General features: G+C 42.8%; 1 protein-coding gene across 6 annotated transcripts in view; it reads right to left on the bottom strand.

Moving 5' to 3' along the window:
- MIPOL1 (mirror-image polydactyly 1) overlaps positions 1 to 23,970 on the bottom strand; it is a 286,508-nt gene that overhangs the window by 39,509 nt on the left and 223,029 nt on the right. For all 6 annotated transcript variants that reach the window (XM_077323149.1, XM_077323147.1, XM_077323144.1 and 3 more), the window contains one exon: positions 2,035 to 2,265. In XM_077323149.1, coding sequence (XP_077179264.1) covers positions 2,035 to 2,265 — 231 coding nt within the window. The remainder of the gene's footprint in view (positions 1 to 2,034; positions 2,266 to 23,970) is intronic.

The raw sequence follows: 23,970 nt of genomic DNA, 5'->3' as shown, positions 1-23,970 counted from the left end.
GAGACTGCTGGAAGACATCAGGCTACCACACTGGAACAAGGTTTTCCCACCATTAAGGTTTCATCTTGTCCAGTTCTAAAATTGTGTAAGGAGGTCTGGGATGGCAGGCAAGGTCCAAGGCACAAGAAGACAGGAGGATTCAATCATGGCCGGGGAGAGGTTACCTGCTGTGTATTTACCAGCAACCCAGAGGACAGGTTTGTTGTCTACCAAATGTGAGCTGTAAATTCACAGATTGGCAATGGGAGTAGGCTGTTCATTCATCAGGTAATGTGTAAGAAGAACTCTTCATTTTGAAGAAGAGCCAAGAAACACTGATATACTGCATTCCATGGCAGCAATCATAGCTAGGAAATCCGGAGAGGAATGTATAAGTCGTGATATACTAAATGCCATCTTACTGAGTAGTTTCAATCATTTTCAGTTTTATCCATTGTTTTCATGCATCTTGTTCAGTACAGTAATTTGGTTTAATGGAAAATACTTTTAAAAACAGCTATTTTTGATTGCTGATCTTTTGATTCCTGAACAGTAGCTGACTCAGAGGTTTTGGGATGTTCAGTGATGTGGCTAAAACAGGTCATGCTTACACTTCCTCACACTGCTCTGCTGAAGTTTTCACTTGCTCCTGGGAAGAGGTGCATACGATCCTTGTGCCAGTAACTGGGCACTTCACAACATATGCAACTCTATGGAGGGCAACCCAGAAGATTAAAGGGTCAGCGATCACCGAAGCCTGAGGTGGCCAGTGCCATGGTGGGGAGAAGAGGGGCGGTGTTGGCGATGCCACCCCTCCCCTCCGCGCCATGCTGCTGGCCATCTTGGGTTTCAGTGGTCGCCAAGGCAGCTGAACCACGCCAAACCACTCATCCCTAGGTTGGAGCACCTTCCCTATGAGGGAAGGCTGAAGAGTTTGCAGAGAGGGACATGATACAGGTACATAACATTATGCATGGGCTGGGTGGGTTGGAAAAGAGAAACTTTTCTCCCTCTCTCAAAAGATTAGAACTTGAAGGCATCCAATGTAGGTGAGGGGCAGTAGGACAAAAGGAAACACACAGAGTGATTAATACGTGGAACTCCCTGCCAGAGGATGTAGTGATGGCCCCAGGAATAAATAGCTTTATTATACCTCTTATATTGTAAACCGCCACAAGATGGCTGTTGCCATTTAATTTATATAAATTAAAGTATAAATAAGAATAAATTAAAAAGGGGGTTAGATAGATTAATGGAGGATAGGTATCGATGGCTTCTAGTCATGGTGATTGAGGGGAACCTGCACACTCGGAGACACTAATCCTCTGGATCCCAGAGCCAGGAGTTGAAGGCCGAGGCCTCAGGCCTCTTCGCCCTGTTGTTGGTTATCCAGAGGAATTGATTGGCCGCTCTGTGAGACAGGATGCTGGACTAGATGGATTTAGTGGTCTGATCCAACAGGGCTCTTACGTTCTTAGTGGCAGAGCTGAGTAAGTGCAAGATACAAGTAATCCCCCCTGTTCACCTGAAAGACTGAAACCGTTAGGGTAAATCAGTTCGATGAGGATATCTCCTACAATTTCAATTAAAAAAAATATCAGTAATGCAGAAGAAAGGAGATTAACTGGACCATGGTATTTTCCCTATTTTTCCCATGGTACTTTCACTTTCTAGTTCTGACTAGGCTAAACAGTCGCAGTCACAGCAAATGGATGACAGATAAAACTAATTTGTGAATCAGCTGTTAGGAAAACATTTTATATGGATAAAAACAGTAGAGTAACCCCACCTGTAAATAGCGTGAGCGTGCAGTATCAAATTATTTAGACAAAGAATTAATCTTTTGTTGCTGAAGGTAGAAAAGGAGTAACAATGTTACAAAATCTACTGAATAGTTTACATAAGGTTTAAGACTCTTAAAAACTCCAGTAGCTTCTCTCTCTCTCTCTCTCTCTCGCTCCCTTAAATAACAACAACTTCAATCCTTGTTTATACCATCAGAAAAGAAATAGCCATCTATTCGCTGACAAATGGAATTTTAAGAAAGTGACATACTTTTGAATTTTTACGGTGGCCTCTTGTGATGCCTCTGAAGCATGCTGAAACTTTAATTCCACGTTTGCTCTATCCTCTGCCATTTGCTGAAGCTGGGTTGCCAGTTCCTCATTTTGAAGAAGAAGCATGGAGACAATCTCCTCTCTGTTTTTCAGAGCTTTTTCATATGTCGTCAGGGCAGAGTTGAACTGATCCTTCAGACTGACTTCTTGAGACAATGACTGGTGTAGGCTGTGAAAATGAAGACACATGGTCACACGATGCGCAATATTTGTTAGTTTGTTTGAGTGATCTCTGGCCTGTTAGGGGTACCAGGTCCCCCCTGGCCACTGGCTGTCTTCTCCTGATTGGGGAACTCCTGAGGAATTTGAGGTGGAGCCTGGAGAGGACCTTGGTGGCACACAGTGTGCCCACCCTTCCATGCATCCATTTTCTGTATGGGAATTTATTTCTGTAATCTGGAGGCAGGATGTAATTCTGGGAGATCCCCAGGCCCCACTTGACTAGCATCCTTAAAGCCTATCAACCCAAGATCTGAAATGTTGACACAAATGGTTTCATATAGATAAAAATCGTACAAAGTTGAAGTTTACTAATATTTATAATCAAAAGACTCCAAAATTATTATTAGACTTAGAATGATCAAGAAGCTTGTTTGTTTTTGCCAGAAAACTAAAGCGTTTTTGCCTGACAACTAAGCATGCTTAGTGCATGGCAAATCCCTGCAGGGAGGAGCCACACTCATGACTCATGACTTCAAAGGTCCAACAATGTACTTAGACTTCTCTTCCAATAGGATGTCAGCTACCTTCAGTCTTGAACTGCAATCTTGAATGGAGCTACATTTATTTCAGATCCAGCCCTCAAAATAAATTAGTTTGATAGCTCTGCTTTAAACCCACTGATTTACTTATGCCAATAAAGGCACACCCACTCTGAAATCCTCTGATTTAAATGGATTTAGAAGAATGTAATTCTGATTTGGGTTGCACAGAAAATGCCTGAAAGCCAACATCAGGTACGCTTTCGTGTAGCTGTCACACACTGAAATGGGAGGGGCCATACAGGCCATCTAGTCCAACCCTCTGCTCAACGCAGGATCAGCCCAAAGCATCCAAGAAAAGTGTGTATCCAACCTTTGCTTGAAGACTGCCAGTGAGGGGGAGCTCACCACCTCCTTAGGCAGCCTATTCCACTGCTGAACTACCATGACTGTGAAAATTTTTTTCCTGATATCTAGCCTATATCATTGTAGTTTAAACCCATTGCTGCACATCCTTTCTGAAACAGCATCCTGCCCTCCTCTAAGTGACAACCTTTCAAATACTTAAAGAGGGCTATCATGTCCCCTCTCAACCTCCTTTTCTCCAGGCTGAACATTCCCAAGTCCCTCAACCTATCTTCATAGGGCTTGGTCCCTTGGCCCCAGATCATCCTCGTCACTCTCCTCTGTACCCTTGCAATTTTATCCACGTCGTTCTTGAAGTGAGGCCTCCAGAATTGCACACAGTACTCCAGGTGTGGTCTGACCAGTGCCGTATACAAAGGGACTATGACATCTTGTGATTTTGATGTGATGCCCCTGTTGATACAGCCCCAAATGGCATTCGCCTTTTTAACCACTGCATCACACTGCCTGCTCATGTTTAGCTTACAATCCACAAGTACCCCAAGGTCTCATTCACACACAGTGTTACCTAGAAGCGTATCCCCCATCCAGTAGGCATGCTTTTCATTTTTTCTGACCCAGATGTAGAACTTTACACTTATCTTTATTAAATTGCATCTTGTTCTCATTTGCCCATTGTGTTCAGATCTCGCTGAACTATCTCTATCTTCTGGAGTATTTGCCAGTCCTCTCAATTTGGTGTCATCTGCAAACTTAATGAGTAGTCCCTCCACCCCCTCATCTAGATCATTAATAAATATGTTACAAAGTACTGGACCGAGCACCGAGCCCTGAGGAACCCGCTACTCACCTCCCTCCAGTCTGAGGAAACACCATTGACAACAACTCTTTGAGTGCGGTTCTCTGACCAATTCCCTATCCACCTAACTATCTGAAAATCCAGATTGCAGTCCTTCAACTTATCAGTCAGAACATCATGAGGAACCTTATCAAAAGCTTTACTAAAATCCAAGTAAATGACATCAGCCGAATTTCCACGATCCAGCAAACCTGTTACTTGGTCAAAAAAGGAAACCAGCATGGTCTGACAGGACCTGTTGGAGACAAATCCATGCTGACTTCCTTGGATCACCAATTTGTCCTCCAGATGTTTGCAGATCGCTCCCTTTAATATCTGCTCCATTATCTTCCCCACTAATGGTAATGAGGTTGTCCCAGGGTTGGCCTTAATAAAACTGCAGTCCAGTGACCCCTCATAGTGCAATCCTGGGCACGTTTGCTCTGAAGAACAAACACCAAACCGTTTTGTAGATTAAAACTGTATATTATAATACTCATAATTAATAATAACATGATCAGAAGCCCTCAATACAGCAAAAATGAATGAACTGGGAGGGGTAGGTTCCAGTGAAGAAACAAGTATGAAATAGTACAGATGCACTGGGACACCAATATGGCAATAATAAATCCAAATAGAGTCGTCTCTCTTCAGTTTCAGATGTTTTTAAATTCTTACTTCATATAAGTCCCAACGCGTTTCGCCTGCTGGCTTTGTCAAGGGCCAAATTAACTGCGGCTTGTCACCTTATGCCTCCCCCCTGCAGGGCTCTTTGCTCTGAGGTATGAATCTGCTGGTTATCCCTGGCCCCCAGGAGGCACACCTGGCCTTGACCAGGGCCAGGGTTTTTTTCAGTCCTGGCCCCGACCTGGTGGAATGAGCTCCCAGAAGAGCTGAGGGCCCTGACAGAACTGTCAACAGGGCCTGTAAGATGTTCTGCCAGGCATTTGGTTGAGGCCGGGACAGGAAGATCGGGCCCCTCCCTATATAGGCCGCTTATTATCCCTGTAGAAGCACAGCCTTTGGTCAACTGGGCAGAGGTGCCTCTCCCAAGGACGATGGTGAATATTAGGGACTGGTGTGCCCTGGCATTATAGGCTGTGTTTGGGGTAGGGGGAGGGTTATAGATTATTTTACTCACCATTGAGTACTTTTGTTGTTTCGGTTCTTTGGAGTGTTTTTTTCTTTTGTAAACTGCCATGAGCCAGACTAGCTTCATGAATGGTGGTGGATAAACGAACAAACAAACAAAATTTGAGTCCACCCTCAAACGCAAACATTTCCTTCAGGGGCACTGCTCTCTTTAGTTTGGAGAAGAGTTGTAATTCCAGAAGATTTTCAGGCCCCAGCTGGAGGCTAAGCAAGTCTAACTAGAGAGAACCACCCAAAAAGTCCTGCTCCTAGCAGATGTCTATCTAGCACCCCCAAAGATGGTACACTGAGGTGAATCACACTGACAGAATTTTAAGTGTGGGGATGTTCACAGGGGATAAGATACTGCCTGTACATATGAATAGGAGAAAAGTAAAGCAGATTTTTCAGCCCATCTCTTCTTTGTAGCACACTGTTCCATGCTCATAGCATACTGGTCCATGCTGGCTTTCAAACATTCAAAAATGATCACTCACCTAAATGCCAATGAAAATATAACTGAAGACAAGATAGTTTTTGATAAGCTGACCAGAAAGATTAATAGTTACAGCTTGTACCAACTTCATGGAATACTTATGATCCTGATTCAGTAAGGGGCAGTTCATGCCTTAAGCATGTGGATTTGCACATATATATCTGGGGGAGAAAGTGCTCACAGGACACACACTCCCTTGCAGTTGTGTAGCATGGAGCTCAGTTTAGGGATCTGCATATGCAGTGGCAGGACAGAGATCTGAACTATGTTTGCACAACCTCCCACATGTTTTCTGGAACAAAATGCAAGCACATATTCCCAGCTCTCTTAGTTCAACTGTTTGACTTGATCTGGGCTGGACAGTTGGCAAGCATGAAGGACAATGCAAATGTTCCCTTATAGCATATGCTAGAAAACAAGACAATATTTGCAATATTTATGGATTAGATTTTTATTCCATCCTTCTTCCAAGTTACTCAGCGTCAAAAGTAACCCTACATTTCTTCTCATAACAACACAGTAAGGGAAGTTGAATTGGGTGATAGTGTTCTAGCTATATATTCCTCATGGGCTTAATGGAAGGTGTTTTATCATACTGAAACACTTTTTTAAAATTGATACTTGAAGAAGTAAAAAGGTTGTCTTGAACAATTTGCCATTCTTCCATAACCATTGTTATGGAAGATTTTTTTTTTTTTTGGAGATCAGAGCCCTAGCGGAGCTTAAACAGTTCCACAGGGCCTGCAAAAGGAAGCTCTTCTGCCTCAACATTTGGTTGAGGTTGACCTAAATTCAATCACCTCCCATTAGCCCCTGAGCCCCTCCCATGAAAACCACTACCAATATTTCCCTCCCATGGAGCCATCTGTATGTTATAGTTAAATGGATATTCTCACCATGTTTGTTCCATGATTATATTGTTCTTCTGTTATGACTGCATTCCTATTGTTTAATTTATCATGATATTTATATTTTTTCCATGTAAACCGCCCTGAGCCTCAGGGGAGGGTGGTATATAAATATAAATATAATAAATGAATGAATGAATGAATGAATGCTAGACAAGTAGAAGACACAATGATGAAATGCACCCCCCACATGATTACTGTCCAAGCAAACAATGAAATATACATTATGTTTTCATGTTTTAATCACTGAAAAAATGAACACTGGAGAATAAATACGCTTTGAGCCAAGACTGCGGGCTTGCACGGCCTTTCCTTTCCCTTCTGCAGAAGACACGGCCATATCACCACCTAGCCATATCATATAGAAATTAAAACCCACCCTACATGCATAAGTAAAATATGGCTGATTTAATAGAAATCTAAGAGTGAAAGGTCAGAATATTGGTATGTCATTACACCTACCACCTGAGGTTGTTTGAAAATGCTGTAAAGTACCTATTCAATTAAATAAAGACATTTTGAAAGTATAAATAATGTATAAAGAGACATGAAAAATCCACAGAGCAGAGGCTCTCCAAAAAACACTGGAAGAGTAGCAGATAAAAGACACAGACTCTGATCTCACAAAGAATGGGGGGGGGGGGAAATACTCAAACATTTCAAGTTAAGAATAAAAGTTGCATGCCGAAGCTATTACTATCCCACCTATTAGCTAAGTTGGAATCACTGTGAGTTTTACAAACAGAAACCTAGAGCAGTGGTCCCCAAACCTTTTATTACCGGGGACCCGTCAACGCTTGACAATTTTACTGAGGCTGGGGGGGGGTAGTCTTTTGCCGAGGGATGTCGCTGCCACCGCCTGAGCCCCTGCTCCACTTGCTTTCCGGCTGGGGCCCCTGACTTCCCGCTGCCTGATGGGGGATGCTGCCAGCAGCAACAGCTGTGCAGTGCCATGCCGAGGGGGTGCCCCAGCCATGGCGGCCACTGGAGAGCACCAAAGGTGAGCCAGTGGCAGAGTGGCAGGGCAGCCCCCAAGTCAGCAGCCAGTGAGGAGGACGAGGAGGAGCCGTGGCCCGGTACTGACTGATCAACAGACCGGGGGTTGGGGACCGCTGGCCTAGAGTACAATCCTGAGCAGGATTACTCAGAATCCTGTTCTGGTCTCGTCAGTGGGGCTGGCTTCCTGGAAAGTGTTCCTAAACATTGCACCATCAGACTTCTAATGTTACAGCCTTATTGTTTGTGGTATTCACTTCTGAGTAAACATGCATAGGACTGAACTGTTCATCCAACTTCAATAAATCTGGAGGCTGATTTTAACATCTAAGTGGTCAGAGGCTTCTTATCTTTTCCAAAGCCTTTTCTGAGGTAACATTTTGTGTTTAGTATTTCAATCTGCTATGAAATCCATGCTGTTTGTTATCACACAATATAAGACACTGGACAAAAATAGAAATCAAAGCCAAATCACATTTTAATAACACTGTACTGCACAGTTCATTAGGTTGCTTACCATATTTAATTTCTAACATCTCACATTGCTCCTATTGAGGTGCTTGTTAAAACAGTGGTTTTAAAAATGGCAGGTCTTAGGAGGAAGGTGGTCCTACGAGGAAGGTGGGCTATAAATTTAATAAATAATAATAATTACTATTATTATAATTATATTCTTATTGGTATATCACAATGACAATGTTCCAATCATGATAGCCTTTTGAAACAATGATCTCACTAGCTAAATTGACAGGACTGTTCTGAGATAGAGACAATTTCACCAGAGTGATAGAGAGATGTTCTCAATAGTTCATAACAGTATGTTATACAATGAAATCCACATGAATTTATTTAATCTCTTTCTTTCACTCTCTCTCTCTGATTTTTTAAACTATAAATCTGCTTCCATCTGGCACAATACCCTGTTTTCTGAAATCCACCGAAAATGGACATTTCTAGAAATAATGCCGCATTCTCCATGCTTTCATTTCCCTGCTATCATTTAAAAAGGCACAAGGATTTAACTGTCTGCTAAAATGGCTACCTGACAGTACCTACAAATTGAAAAATCTCAACTTCCAAATTCCAAAAACACATCCAGTGCAAAACTGACCACTCAGATGAGACTAATTATGCTGCACAATGTGGGTGGTACAGAAATGGCTTCTGAGGGACAAGAAAAGTGTGTGTGGAGGTCTGAGGGAATAATGTATGTTTTTGAATTAAGTTTGATTTGGGGTTGAAGAAAGGGGAGAAATCACAACAAAAGCACACGTTAAAAACCTGGAAAAACACTGAAGGGAATGCAAATGGAATGCTGAAGTGTGGGAAATCAATTGAAAAAGGGAGAAAACCTCCAACAGGAATGTACTGTGAAAATTAAGGAAAATGCCAATGGAAAAAAGGGCACTGTGATCCTGCTCCCTGCCCCATGATCATTAACATCCCCCCTCCAAAACAGTAATGCTATTGCATGTATACATCTGCTTCACATAGATTCATCAAGAATTTGTGTAAAAAGACTTAACAGCATAAGGATCCAAATTTCCTGTAGAATTTTAAAGTTTTTTTTTAAAATAAAGAAATGGCAGGAGGGTTTATTTCAAAAACTTTTTAATAACACAATATCATAGCTTGTTGTATCTTATAAAATGCTTAACAACAACAACAAAATTTTATTTATGACCCACCCTTCCTCAAAGGCACAATATAAACAATAAAATATGCATCTTAATCATTATCATAATAACATTAAAATCATAAATTAGTTGTTGTAATTTAAATCTCCACTAGTGGGACAGGTGATGTAAACTTAAGTTAATAGTTTGGTGATTATTTCAGCAAGGAGGCCAGAATTCAATACTGTTTTCAGCCTCAACCATAGGCCTAATGAAACAGCTCCATTTTGCAGGCCCTGTGGAACTATCCTAGGTCTCACAGTGTCCTGATGTCTCTGGGTAAAACTTTTCACCAAGCAGGGGCCAGGTCTGAAAGGCCCTGGCCCTGGTTAAGGCCAGTTTAATCTCTTTGTGGCCAGAGATCTTGAGCACGTTTTGGTCACTATATCTTAGTCTCCTTTGGGGGATATAAGAAAGGAGATGGCCCTACAGGTACAAACCATTTAGGGCTTCAAAGGTGATCACCACAGCCTTGAACCTGATTTGGTCTTCAATCTGCAGCTGGGAGAACACAGGTTTCCAAACAACTGGCAAATGAAATTAGGAGTATAAACAGATGGCCATCCATCAATTGATCCAACTGGTTGTTATCTACTTATTGATAACTAGCCAGCCTGAAACTGTTGACTAATAGGGTGAGAGGGTGCATGTAGATGTTGAACAGCAATGGGGAGAGAACTGTTCCTTGTGGAACCCTGCATATCGGGGCATGCCACTGGAGGGGGGATTCTCTCTCTTAGTGCCACCCTCTGGCACCCTGGACCCTGGAGAAAAGACTGCGGCTGGATCTAGGTAGGTCAGTGCTGCTACTTCTATTTGCTCTAACAGCAGCATTTGACAGTTGATAATGGGATGCTTGCCCACGGGGATAAGAGGAACAGCCCTCGAATGTCAGCAACAACAATAGTGGCCAACAGACGGTGCTAGGGGGAAAGCCCCAGACAATGAGCTCTCAGGACTTCAGCGAGTGGCAATCACAGTAGAGTCTGTGGTCAGGTAGGGTCAGAAAAGGATGGCAGTGGAGGACTGTTTCTGCAAAGTGAAGAATTCTGCAGAGTGCCCACTCAGTTAAAAGTGACACTTATTTGATAACAGCAATCTCAAAGCACTGGAACACGACTCGGGCATTAGAATCACCTCCAAACGAGTTCAACTTAATGGCTATGCTTTATGCCATTTACTTTTATTATCATCTCTAGGGAAAGCTGTTTACCCTGCTTTAAAATTTATATGACTCATTTTGCAAGCTGCTTTTTCAAAATTAGTTTGAAGGGAATGGTGATTTAGGAGACAGAGCGGAAATCAATTCCAATTCGATATTGATAGCTACCGTGCGATGTAAACTGTGTGTTCTTTCTAATTAAATGTAAACACGTTCAGTTCTAAAGTCCAGCAGGGATGACAACAGCCACTAGAATGGATTGCTTAAAGCATTGACCAACCGATTTGTCTGAACCTTTTGTTCATACCGTAGGTATTCTTGAGCAATCCGTGGCAGGGTGAGTGTCAGTCCCAACTGACTTTAGTTTAGGTCATCTTCTGATAAAAAAAGACTTGGACAAGAATGTGGAGTGCTCAGTAATGCCTAAAGTTATCCATTAACTATGTCCTTCTGATAGCTAATCAATAGTATTGCATGGAGCCAAGCACACTGTTCTGAACTGCCCCTCTCCCAAACGGCAAGTCCTGGTAAATATTTAATGGCAGTAAAAGGTGTTTTGGCTGTTATCGAACTGATACTTTTAAAGAACTCTTAAAAGAAACTTTATCTTCCCTCTCCCTGCATAATTTGTTCATTCATTATACAGTCCTAATGCAAAGAGCTTAAAAGAATGCATTTCAGTTCAGCCTTCAAATGGAGGATATTCAGTCCAGTGTGTGTGTGTGTGTGTGTTAAAGGCAAAATACTCTGGTTACAAAAGAACAAAGGGACATCTTTTAGACACTCATGTTTCTTTGACAGAGCACTGACACATAAGTATAGATGAATCAACACACCACGGGGAGCTCCTTCCCCAAAAGACAAAGGCCAAAGTAGCTGGCACTTCTGAGTTTAGAACTGGTGGTGGTGATGGTAGTTGTAGAACTGTATAAAATTATCACTGAAAAGAAGTGATTAGATCTCTCTCTCTCTTTCTCTCTCTCTCTCACACACACACACAGACACACACACGGTCCAGGGCCAAGGGGCCAATTGTTGCCCCCCCCCATCCCGGACTGAGCTCACCCCAACACCCCTTACTGTTTTATTAAGAGGGACAGATGTTTTATTAAGAGGGACAGATGATGATAGCTAAATGAGGGGAGAACTATCACCTTTATGCTGTGTTTCCTGGAAGTAGCCAGCTGGCCCATGGAAACAACATGCTGGATTACCTCTGGTCTCATCCCAGAGGAGTTATACTCTTATTGTACCATGCGAAGCCACTATTTTGCCAGTCTTGTTTTGTCAGCCTTGATTCACTGGAATTCAACAGAACACTACATCTAATTGCAGTGAGTGATGGCAGCAGGCAGAGTTCAGTATGTTGTTGTTGTTGTTTGCCATCGTTACATGGGATATTCAAGGCAAGAGATGTTCAGGGGTGGTTTGCCATTGCCGGCCTCCATGTCATGACCCTGGTATTCCTTGAAGGTCTCCTATCCAAATACTAGCCAGGACCGTTATTGCTTAACTTCTGAGATCTGATGAAATCAGGATAACCTGAAATATCCAGGTCAGGCAAGGCTTCTGTCTGAGGGTGTGTGTCTTTATTTCAATACATTTTTATGCTTCAATTTATCCTTACAACCACCCTGTGAAGAAGGTTAACAAAGATTAGTCCCAGATCATTGCTGAGCAAAGAATGGAATTCAAGCCTTTCCAGGCCTAACCCAGAAATGGTCTCTGACCTGGAAATTGCAATTGGTGCAAAATGCAGATGCTAGGGTCCTCAGAAGATCATCTTGGAGGGCCCATGTCTAGCCCATGCTGAGGCAGCTGCATGGGCTAGTGGTTGACTTCCAGATCAGGTTCAAGGTTTTGGTTCTTACCTTCAAGGCCATCTGCAGCCTGGGTCCCACTTATCTGAGGGACCACTTGTCTTCTTATGCCCCTCACAGTGCTCTCTGCTCTGCGGGAATGAATCTGCCGCTCGTCCATGGCCCCTCGGGAGGCACGCCTGGCCTCGACCAGGGCCAAGGCTTTTTCAGTCCTGGCCCTGACCTGGTGGAATGGGCTCCCGGAAGAGCTGAGGACCCTGATAGAGCTATCAGCATTCCACAGGGCCTGCAAAATGGAGTTCTTCTGCCAGGCGTTTGGTTGAGGGTGGGCCAGGAAGATTGGATCCTTCCTTGTACAGGTCCATAGGACGGACACTGCCAGAGATTCCCCTCCTAGGGCAGTGGTGGTTGTTGTGGTAGGGTATGTGTTGGGGGACAGAGGAGTATTCCATATAGTAGTTTCTGCTGCTACTTTTGGTCCATTGTTCTTATCTTTAACTGCTCCTGTGGAGCGGATAAAATAACCGGTTAAGGGCACCGAGGATGGGCCCTGTCCGTGATGAGGAAGGGTGCCGATAGGCCCCGTCGCCCGAACTGACGAATCAGGAGGCGCGAAGCACCTCCCGATCCGCCTCCCATTGACTGTGCTCCCTGCCGCCACGCCTCCACCATTCCTTTGCTCGCCCAACACCAGGCAGGTCGCCGCCCGCCTCCGACTCCAGCCGCCCCGGCACCCGCGCCCGTCGCCGCCTGCCGCCACGCCTCACTTTCCGACCCCTCCAAGAAGCCGGCTGCGCCCGGGAACACCCACTGCCGCCACCCGCCACAGCTAGACACGGCCATGTTCCCGCTCCCACCCACCATGCAGCAAAAACACTCCGGTCGTCACCCACACGCCCACACGCCCAGGACCGGCCGCCGCCACCCCGTCCTGGAGTGCCGATGACAACCACCCCGCCCACCCACTGGCCGAACCTCGCCCACCCGCGCCGGAGGACCTGCGCCGAGCCCGCAGCCTGCCTCCCGTCCACTGCACGTTCCTGCCTGCTGTCCCACAAACAGGTAGGTCGCAGCCCGGGGCGAGCACTCGCCGCCACTTCACGGGCCACCCACTGCCCGGCCTCCGATCTGTCCCCACTGTGCCGCTGTCTTAACATTACAGCGGGCTTTATTTCTAGTATGTTTTATGTATCTCACTGTCCAGGGTACCAAAACGTGCCTTTGAAAACTGAATAATTGCCATGATATTCTTATGATGGTACCTTGACTCTAGTTTTCAACCACTGCTAGCCAAATACCACTAGGACTCTGGCTCATGGGTTCACAGATATTACTGTATATGTTTTTAACACAGTATATTAAAAAGCCATTTATAGTAATGGTAAATTACAAACAGTGGGAATAAGTACTTGCTTTTGTCATCTTTAGATTTGGCACAGAATGCTAATTTGCTGATCAGTAGCCCTGCCTTATGAAGCATCGAGATCACTCCAAATTTCATACAGAATTATGATGTCCTCCCTCTCAATAATTTTTAGGTATCCTGAAATATCCTACCTGTTGAAGCTTTTTTCATAAACATGATTTCATAAGCATGTTTTTCATAAACATGATCCTCTGACAGTTTCAGGTGCCTCATTCTTCATCTTTATCAACGAAATCTGTGTAACTCAATACTTCTGAATGTTCATCTGAGGCAAAGAACGTCTAAAATTACACTAGCCTGCATAAATGTAATCCTCTCTGGGGCTCATGTCTATGGTAGGGGAATGGGGAGGAAGGACAGGGAACAGTTTCCTTTATCTAATAAACAGAGATGCTTTTTCCAACAACCCCCCACTCTAGTATTCTTGTTCTGTCCTACTGCTATTTTCTGTAGCTATGGAACATATCATGAAAGGAAGAAATGTAAATACTGTTGTCAAAGTTCCGTAGCTACCAGGCAAAATGCAGAGCCTTTCTCAGCAGAAAAGATGGACGGCTTTGCACTTAGTGGAGTGGAGTGGTTGGATCCACTTCCATTTCTCCACCTTTTGTTCAAGCAGCTCTGACTCCTGTCTTGAAAAGGATCTTAGTAGAATTGTTGAGGCAAGGTGGATTGGAAGTTTCAAAAACCAGTTTTAGAAGATGGGGCAACCAAACATAATTGATCATGCATATAAGTTAACTGATGGAAGAATATATTACTTGAGTATGAATCTGATATCCTTCTCATAGATTCCTTCAGCTACGTCATTTTCTCAGTAGAATTTCCTAAAAGCTTCTTGTACAGGGTGAATGGAGGGGTAATCCACAAGGACCTTATTACATTTTAGTAATAATATGCCCCTGTATTATCATTTAATAGCTGGAAGTAAAAAAATGGTACAATTCTACTGTTTAACCAAGAGTTAAAATATGCACAGTAATTCTGTATTTTCATAATATTCCTTTTGACAAAGATAACAGCCATGAAAACAGTTCCCACCTGGCTAAACCTGACATACAGGTTTTGTGGAAGAAAAAAAATGCATGACTTAATTATTGAAATGGATCTATTAGGACTGTCCCCCAATCCACCTTGCCTGCCCCACCTACAGATGAACTTCAAATGACCTGTTTTAGGCGAAAAGAAAAGAATTGTAATAACTTGTACTAAAAGCTGTTATAAAGCTAAGGCTGCCAGGAATACAAAAGCACGGTTCAGAAATTCATCTGACGCCCCTAGAGGAGAGAGCTTTGAAAAGTCACCTTTCACAAAGTTTACTTTTACAGTGCATGAACAGATGAAATAATTTGAATGGGGTTAATTATGTTTGGTTTCATTAGTCCTCAACACTGTCTATTGTCTAAAATGATTTCATTAAAACAAGAGTTAATGTCAAGAGTAACACAACAAAGAGGCAGTCCACTCCCACCCGTCTTTAGTAAGGGCAGTTTTAGAACAGGGGCTCTACGCCCCCTCTCCCCCTCCCAGAATTATGCCCCCTGAAAAACCATGAGGTGAATATTCTTTTTATTTAAATGAAACTTGAAAGTGAACACCTCTTAAATCATGCAAATTATCTCAGAAGCAATCATGTCCCTTTACAGAAGACCCCCATTCTGACTGATTCTCAGGCTGGTTATGTGGATGGTGGTGCTAGAAAACCTTCCCAGTCGCAGTTGACTTAGGGCAATCCTGTAGAGTTTGCAGGGAAAGAGAAGTTCAGAGCTGGTTTCCCATTACTGGCTTCTGCATAGCGACTCTGGACTTACATGGTAACAACCCATCCTAACACTAACCAGAACTGACCCCACTTAGCTTTTGAGATCTGATGAAATTGGGCTAGCTTGGGCCATCAAGGTCAGGGTAGGATAAGAAGGTTTCTTGATGCATTTTCGTTAACATTAGGAGACCTTGCTTTAACAGCGGCTAGAATGGTGGTAGCAAAAGCCTGGAAAACAAAGGAGATTCCATTGCTGGACGACTGTATAATGGCATTATTGGACTTTTAAAAAATGGCTAAAATGACAGCATTGTTTAAGGACAGATATTTAGAAATGTATAAAAGTCAATGGAGAATATTTTGGAATTACATAGGAAAAAAATATGTTAATCTGGACTGGGAAAACTCAGTTGAGATTTAAACAGGAGGTTCAAGGTTTGTCTATATGAACACATCTCAGAGTGTGAAATTTTCATAATAGTTTGTATGATGTAGTACTGAAACTTTAAACTTGTTAGATTGGTAGATTATGATATTTGTGTTAGTTTTGAGCATATGATGCTGCTTTATACAAAGACACTGGTTTACCAGGAAAGTATTGTCTACTCTGAATGATAGTAGCTCTCTAAGGTTTCAGGAAGGCAGGTGTCCTTCACATCTCTGATTCTTTTAAGCAGATATACAAAAAAACTGACCCTGGGACCTTCTGCACACAGAGCAGATGCTCTAGCAGTGAGCCACAGCCCCTCCCTAACAGTGTCTTGTTCAAAAGATACCTTGGGTTGGTGTGGTGGATGTCTTTTCCCATAGGGAAACAGCTTATCTTAAGTAGAGGGTCTCATAAAGGCAACATAATATATTCCCCCAGTATTATTCTGCAACTCCTTATCATAACAGCCACTGCAGTACAGAGGCACACAGAGTATGAGCACTCACATGAACTTTACAGATATAGATTGTGGGTCACATTAAAATTATACATTTTATCCACATGATGGATGAGGCTGCACAAACACAGTGTGTATAACCTGCATGTCCAGGCTATGTCTGAACTGGCCCTAATCTGAAAACATACCTTTATTTATCTGCCACTCAATTCTGCATTATGCCAAAGTTACACTATGACATATTTTTGGTTAGTGGCAAGTCTTGGAGTAAGTTGAATCAGAGCTCTCACATTATTTCTGAACCTTAACAGTATTTCTTAGCAGCATCAAGTAACTGCAAGCTCGTTTAGATGAAATGCAGTTTATATGAAAACAGGTTTCCTTTTAATAAACAGAAATGGAGAATCTCAAAGTGAAAGAAAGAATTCTGGGGACTACACCTGCTTTTCATAGAATCATAGAGTTGGAAGGGGCCATACAGACCATCTAGTCCAACCCCCTGCTCAACGCAGGATTAGCCCTAAGCATCCTAAAGCATCCAAAAAAGTGTGTATCCAACCTTTGCTTGAAGACTGCCAGTGAGGGGGAGTTCACCACCTCCTTTTTTCAGCTGTGTTCAGAATCCATGGACAGAAAATGAGTGACATCATGAATAAGAAACTAATTCTATTTTTTTCCCTTATGATCATCTGTAAATCTCTCTGGTAGAGGTATAAATAAAACGCTAAGGGGTGTGGTGGTTGCTGCCATTATGCTGCTGCCCATCGACATGCCAGGTAGGCAGCTGGCCGGGCCAACCTGCCATGCGGCGGGTGGGCGGGGGAGAGCCTTTAGGGCAGGAAAAGGGACAGCCCCGCCACATCACAGACACAGCGGGGCTGTCCATTTGCCTGCCCCAAAGCCCTGGAGTTGGGGGGAGGCTTTGTGGGCTTCATGGAGGGCAAAGGAGCAGCCCCACCGCGTCAGCAACGTGGCGGGGCTGTTCCTTTGCCTGCCCTGAAGCCTCGGATTTGGGCGGGAGATGGGCAGGGGGGAAGAGGCTTCAGGGCGGGTTCTCCCTACGGCGTCGCTGATGCGGCGGAGATGCTCCTTTGCCCACCCCGAAGCCCCTGAGTTGGGGAGACGTGAGCTGGGCTGGGAGGGGGGGAAGGTTTCCTGCTGGGGAAAGGAGCATGGCCACTGCGTCGGAGACACACCGGCCCTGCTCTGTTCCCTGTCGGGAAGCGGAGTCCTGGGGTGGGAGGGGTGCGGGGGACAAGGCTTCACTGCGGGGAGAGGTCCAGGGACCCTGCTCTTTTCCCTGTGCCAAAGGCTGGGACTCGGGGAAAGGGGGGGCGGTCAGCGACATGTGGAGGGGGGGCCCTGCCCAGCGGCCTGCTAGCGGCTGCTGTTCAAAAACAGTGGGCTTGATCTCTAGTTGATCATAAATCTAGAAATACATATTTTACATTTATAGATATCTTTGAGCCTATAAATACATTTTTTACTTTTAGTTTAGGGTATGGCTTGTTTCTGCCACTGCAATTCCAGCTTCAGTGGTCTCAGTCCTAGTTCAGATAATATCATACCATGGTTCTCAGAACAAACATGGTCAACAAATGCAGAGTATTTTGTTCATTAACAGGTCAACATATTTCAGTAAGAAATATAAGAAATGAATATTGAGATGCATTCTTCTGGTAGAACTGTAACAGGGTCGCAAACTTCTGCTAAGCTGTTTTTCTTCTAACACCACCTCTTAGTTCCTGGCTTGTTCTTTGGAAGACAAAGAAAAAGAACATAACTTTTTTGGAGGGGGGATGAGAAGACTCCAAAGGGCAGATATATATAAACATCACCCCGAGATTTTATTTTTAATAACAGAGGAGTCAGAACTGCACACATAATGAGATTGTTAAAACAGTTTACATAGCTTTGTAGCATACACTGCAAAGTCACTATGTAGTAAATAAGGGAAAAAAATACTCTGTTCAGATCTGAAATGCAACAGAAGATTATGTGGGTCATGGTGAAGAATGGGAAGATCCAGGGGGACAAAAGTTAAAATATACTACATCGAGTCACTGGCTACGGAGAAGAATTTCAGCAGCCTGCCTCATCAAGTACTGACAAATGGAATGTGAGAACTGTTCCTTAGATGAAAGGAGGCAGACGGAACAATTCAGCTAATGGGATCACATTGAGCTAATGGGATCACTCTGACTCGCTCAGCTTCTGTGGGCATATGTCAAAATGCTAATGTTATTTTAAGGTAGTTTCTTTTATTTAGATATTCACTAGCAGTCGGCCATGACAGGTTTAGAGAATTGCAAGGCATTTAAACACATCCACATACTTTAAAAGTTGTAGGACAAAAAGAAAAGTCCCTCAAAAACATGTTCCTGAAAAAACAGAACACAGAGGCTGGAGGCAGCTTCCCTTTCACCTTTTCTCCTTCAAGCCCCATAGGCCTTTCCCCCAACTCCTCTGCATTTGAAAGGTTCTTTGCAAGTTCAAGCAAGGGAAGCTGCTGATGGAAAACTATGAGCAAAATAACAAAATACTTGCAGTTCAATTCTGCTCATGTTTCCTTGGAAGAAAATGCAAATGGGTACAGCAAGACCCACTGCCTAGTTAGAATGGCAGCCCCAGTTTGCATGTTGAGATACATTTGACTAGAACTCCCATCATGCATTGCTAGACTTTTAAAAGCTCCATGATGATTGTGGGTAAAGAACTTTCCCAAACTCCTTTGCTTATCCATTCCTGCCCACTTGCTTCTCCACAGGGTACTTCCTTATTAGAAACTGCCTTGGTATGTAGAAAATGGCAGTATAGGCTTTAATGCAATTAAGTTATTGTAAAATTTTAAAATCCCCTCCATTTATTACATAACACATATTGATATTGTACTTCTAAACCCACTACATTTAGAATGGGCTCCTCTGACTTCAAGGCGACTTCTTACATGCTTCTTGGTTGAAAGGTCAGTGCTTAAATCTGCTCCGGAGGCTCTGCACGTTTTGTGCGCATTGAACTAGTGCATTATTTATTTACGTTATTTATAACCTGCCTACGTTTCTCTCTTGGCCTCAAGGTGGATTATACAGAGCGGGTGAATACAAGCAACTGGATGGGACATTCAATAAACAATACAATGCAATGTAAAGTAAGGTTGCAGAACCAATCAGAAATCTAAAAAACAGAACGGAAACAAAACCTAAGTATTGACCTCACACAATAAATGAAGCAAAAATTACACAGTAAGGGCCTCCTTACAGTAAGCTACAGTAAGTGTAGACTACAGTCCTTACAGACCACAAACTTTGGTGATATATTTTGCTTTTCGGAGGAGTTCAAATTCCATGGTTCAGCCAACGTAAGTTGCAGCCAGTTCACAAGTTATTTACACTACACACTACGAAGTTCTCATATAAAAAGACAATTCTGTATAAGAATTATCATGAAATCTGCATATAGATTAAATATGTTGTCTGATTGTCTATCACACAGTTACCACAGCTTCACACATTCACCGCAGGTACCACAGGAAGTCTCATACAGCACATTCACACACAGCCAAAAAAAATGGCCTTGCATTTTAACAGATTAAAACCTACAGTGCATGACCATTCTGAACCCATAAAAATTGAGTGGCCGTGTTGGTCTGAAGTAGCACAATAAAATCAGAGTCCAGTAGCATCTTTATGACCAACACTTGAAAGCTCACACCTTGAATAAATCTTTGTTGGTCTTAAAGGTGCTACTGGATTCTGATTTTATCATTCTGAACCCAGTTACTGAGTCACCCACTTGTCTGTTTAACTTACATATGGAGCTTTATGGAAAGTACATACATTTTTTAAAAAATGTAAATTTGGCTAAGGCTATGAAGATCCTGGGAAATGTAACATCTTGAGGCCACTCCGTAAAACCTGGGTCAGTGAGCTCCACCCTGGAAACTGAAGATCTGACAAGATTACTGGCATTATCAACAACATCATTAGTTTTAATACCACTAGTGGTTAAACATAGATAAGCTTTTGAGATACTATTGTTATGTTCTATCCTGTAACAGTGGGCATCCTATTGTGACTTCACACTGGCTTGCTTCTAAACACTAGTCCTCTTTCTTACTATTATTCTCTCAAAGAATAGGCTAAAGAAAAGAAGCTTTTTCCCCCTGATGCAAGTAAATGAAATACCACATGAAGCCAATATGAACAAATCTGAGGTTCCAACTTGACAATATGCAGTTCAATCCACTACCACCCCCAAATTATGGAAGAAGTAATCAGGGATAGCCAATGATCTATTGTATTTGACGGCATAATTTAGTACTGGTTCACTCTACTTGATCTGACATCCTTCCCATCTGTTAAAGATTTCAAAAATAGAAGCAGTGATTACTACTTACTAGCAACTTCTTAAATGGTGACTAGGTATATGTTTGTGGGTAGCACATGCTCATGGTATATACAGTTTGACATCCCCCTCAAATGTAATGTACTGTTTGAATAGCATTGCATGCTACATTTTGGTTGCCTGTTAAGTTCCCAAATCCTGTCAACATTAGTAAGCACAAAATGTTGTTGATATGCACTTTAGACTTTTCAGTACTAGATACCAGTAAGGTTACCAACATTATATATTGTTATTATATTTTGATTTTTGTATTATCCGCGGCTCTTCATTGAGGGCCAGCTCACGGTGGTTTACAATTTAAAAACAAAAAATGCAGTAAAAATCAATTGATTTACAGTATAGCGGCGAAAACCTAACAATCCAACAATTCACCCCTACCCCCAAAAAACTAACCTAACCCAACAAATCCCCTGCCCACTTGATAGCTTGCATCAAGGTAGGTATCTGAAAGATGTATTGATGTCTAAGATACCTAAAGGACATCTGGTGGCATAGAGAGAGAGACAGGCTCAGACTGTGAATGGCTTTAAAGGTCAATACCAACACTTTGAACTTGATCCACCACCAGTGCAACTATTTCAGCACTGGCCAAATGTGAGACCTCCAAGATATTCCTGTGAGGACCCTAGTAGTGTCATTTTGCACCATTTGCAACTCCTAGGTCAAGGCCAAGGGTAGGCTTGCATAGAGGGAGTTATATAAGTCTAGTCTGGAAGTGACAGTCAAATATGGCCAACTGGTCTAGTAACACAAGGAGAGCCATATCGCCTCTATCCAGCTGATGGTGGAAGTCATCCATAAGGGCAACCAGCACCATCTCCACCCCATGGCCAGGATGGAAGCCAGACTGGAATTGATCAAGCACTGAAGTCTCTTCCAAGAATGCCAGGAGCTGCTCCACAGCAAAACTTTCAGTTACCTTTCCCAGAAATGCAAGGTGTGAGATGGGGCTGCGTCCTGCAGATCAAGCAATTTTTTTTCCAGTAAGGAACAAACTACTGCCTCTTTTAGTCCCCAGGGAACTGTCCAGATGATAAGATGTACAATATCCCTGAGAGGACCTCCTATTTGTTGGTCAACTGACTTAAGTTACCAAGATGGACAGGGATCCAGGGGACGTGGTTGCCCTCACTGAGCAACTTGCCCACTTTGGTTACAGAGAGCATTTGGGTGGGACCTGGAGATCTCACGTTATTAAAATTGATTTCCAGATGAGAGAGAAGTTCTCCTGGAGAAAATGGCAGCTTTGGAGGATAGATTCTGTGGTATTGTACCCTGCTGACATCCCCTCCCCCAAACTCTGCCTTCCACGGGCTTTAACCTCCCGCCCCCATTTCTAGGCATTTCAGAGTTGGCAACCTTAGAGCAGAGAGTTGTGAGATGCATTCTAATTATTTACACATCGTTTTCCAAAGAGTACTAATTTTGAAGTGAAATATATTTGCATTGGACTGAAAACCATGCAGGGTATGAGCTTTCTAGTGCAAGCACTTTGTGTCTGACGAAGAGTGCTTGCACTCGAAAGCCCTGAATAAATCTTTGTTGGTCTTAAAGGTGCTACTGGACTCTGATTTTATTGTAAAGACTCAGATTCACTTTATTTTTTTAATTTATTATTATATTTGTTGACCGCCACTCTTGGGCCATGCTGGCTTGTGGCGGTTTACAGTAGAATGATAAAATCACATAAAACAGAAGAAAAACATACAATCCCATGCTCTGGCAATCAAGCTAGTCTAATCTAATCCTCCCTTTCCTTCTTGGCACACCCAACTGCAGCCACCCGCAGTCCCCAACTACTGTCTCGGGGGGGGGGGGCACTACTGCTCAGATGACCCTCATAAAACGTATGTACATTATAAAACTAAGATACATTAAAAGGCATTAGAAGTGGGCAATGGTTTTTAAATAAAATACCGAGAACACACTTGGCTCTTCTTTACTTTTTTCCTTGCTCCATTTGAGTTGTGCTACATGGGGTTGCATCAGGTTAGATTCTTTCATAGAACGAAAATAAATTGAGACACATCACATTGTGTCCCACTGCATGGAATAGGTAAACAATGACCTCTTCTTTACAGAAAAATAAAAATAAAAGGAAAATTCCGTCTCTGTCTCTAGCCTCCCACCCTGATGGTTCTTTTGTGGAGCAGGGAGTCTCAATGAGAATTTCAGTCCTACATACGTTTCTGTCTTGAGTGCTTGGGGAAAAAATCATGTGGCCAGCAGCTCTCATTGATATAATAGTAAATAAACAGAAAATAATTTTTATTTTATTTATTTTATTTTATTTATTTTATTTTAATTTATTTTATTCATTTTCAAATGTTTAGACTGCCACTCCAGGAAACAACTGGCATTTGTAGCATTTTACATAATAATCAGAAACAATTAGTATGAAAGTAAGCATCATTGGCAGGCTGAAAATGGTGCTTCTTTTTTGTTTGTACACGTTTTCTTTATTTCTAATATTTCTATATTATGTAACACAGGCCTAAGGATGTGAGGATAAGGGAGACTTAAGCAGTTTATTCAAAATACTGACGTCAAATGATTTATTTAAAGATTGCTTTCACTATCTTTTGGACATGTCAGATCTGCATGCAGAACAAAAAGGAGGGGGGGCAGTAAGAGCTAGACTGGGGCAATAAGAAGGAAGATCCCCCCCACTTATTGGTACTACATTGGAACATCTTGGGTTGGATCCAAAATACTGTGATCATTTCCCCCTTTCCACTGCAGTTTCCCCTCCTCGTTCATCAGGACCAGCGTTTCATGGAGATCAGCAGGCTGCAGTGGGAAGGGGGAAAGCCAGAAAAATCTATTCCACTGACAGAATTTTTTTTTAATCAGGCTCAAACCCCATCTGTATATTCTTATTCAGAATACTCTGCTTATTGGGAGAACGTTGTGAGCAGAGCTGTGTGAATTAAGCGGCATTGAACCCCGGGGAAAAATAAGCTTAAAATTCTGCACTGAAAAATTAGCTTTGTAATATTTACACCTAGCTGAGTCTTGTCCTAATGTAATATTCTGGGTTTCTGAAGGAGCAGCGGCTTGCTTTTGTAATTTCTGGAATAATAGAAAGGGAGGGTGGACCTGAGTTATGTAACAAAAGGAAACTCTAAGAGTTTAGAGACAGGCACTAGAGCCCAGCAGAATGCTAGGAAGTTTGCAAATACTTTTAATCCTTCGGACATTTGAAGCCCAACCAAAATTCTCAGGATTCCAAGGTTCTGCTTCAAGTTCTCACTCCTCCAACACTGTGATAAGAAGTACCTACAAGCCAGTCATGCAGATC

This window comes from Paroedura picta, chromosome 2 (assembly GCF_049243985.1).
Source record: "Paroedura picta isolate Pp20150507F chromosome 2, Ppicta_v3.0, whole genome shotgun sequence".
NCBI lineage: Eukaryota > Metazoa > Chordata > Lepidosauria > Squamata > Gekkonidae > Paroedura > Paroedura picta.
The sequence above is the reverse complement of the archived record's forward strand: the minus strand, read 5'-3'. Positions and strand labels throughout refer to the sequence as shown.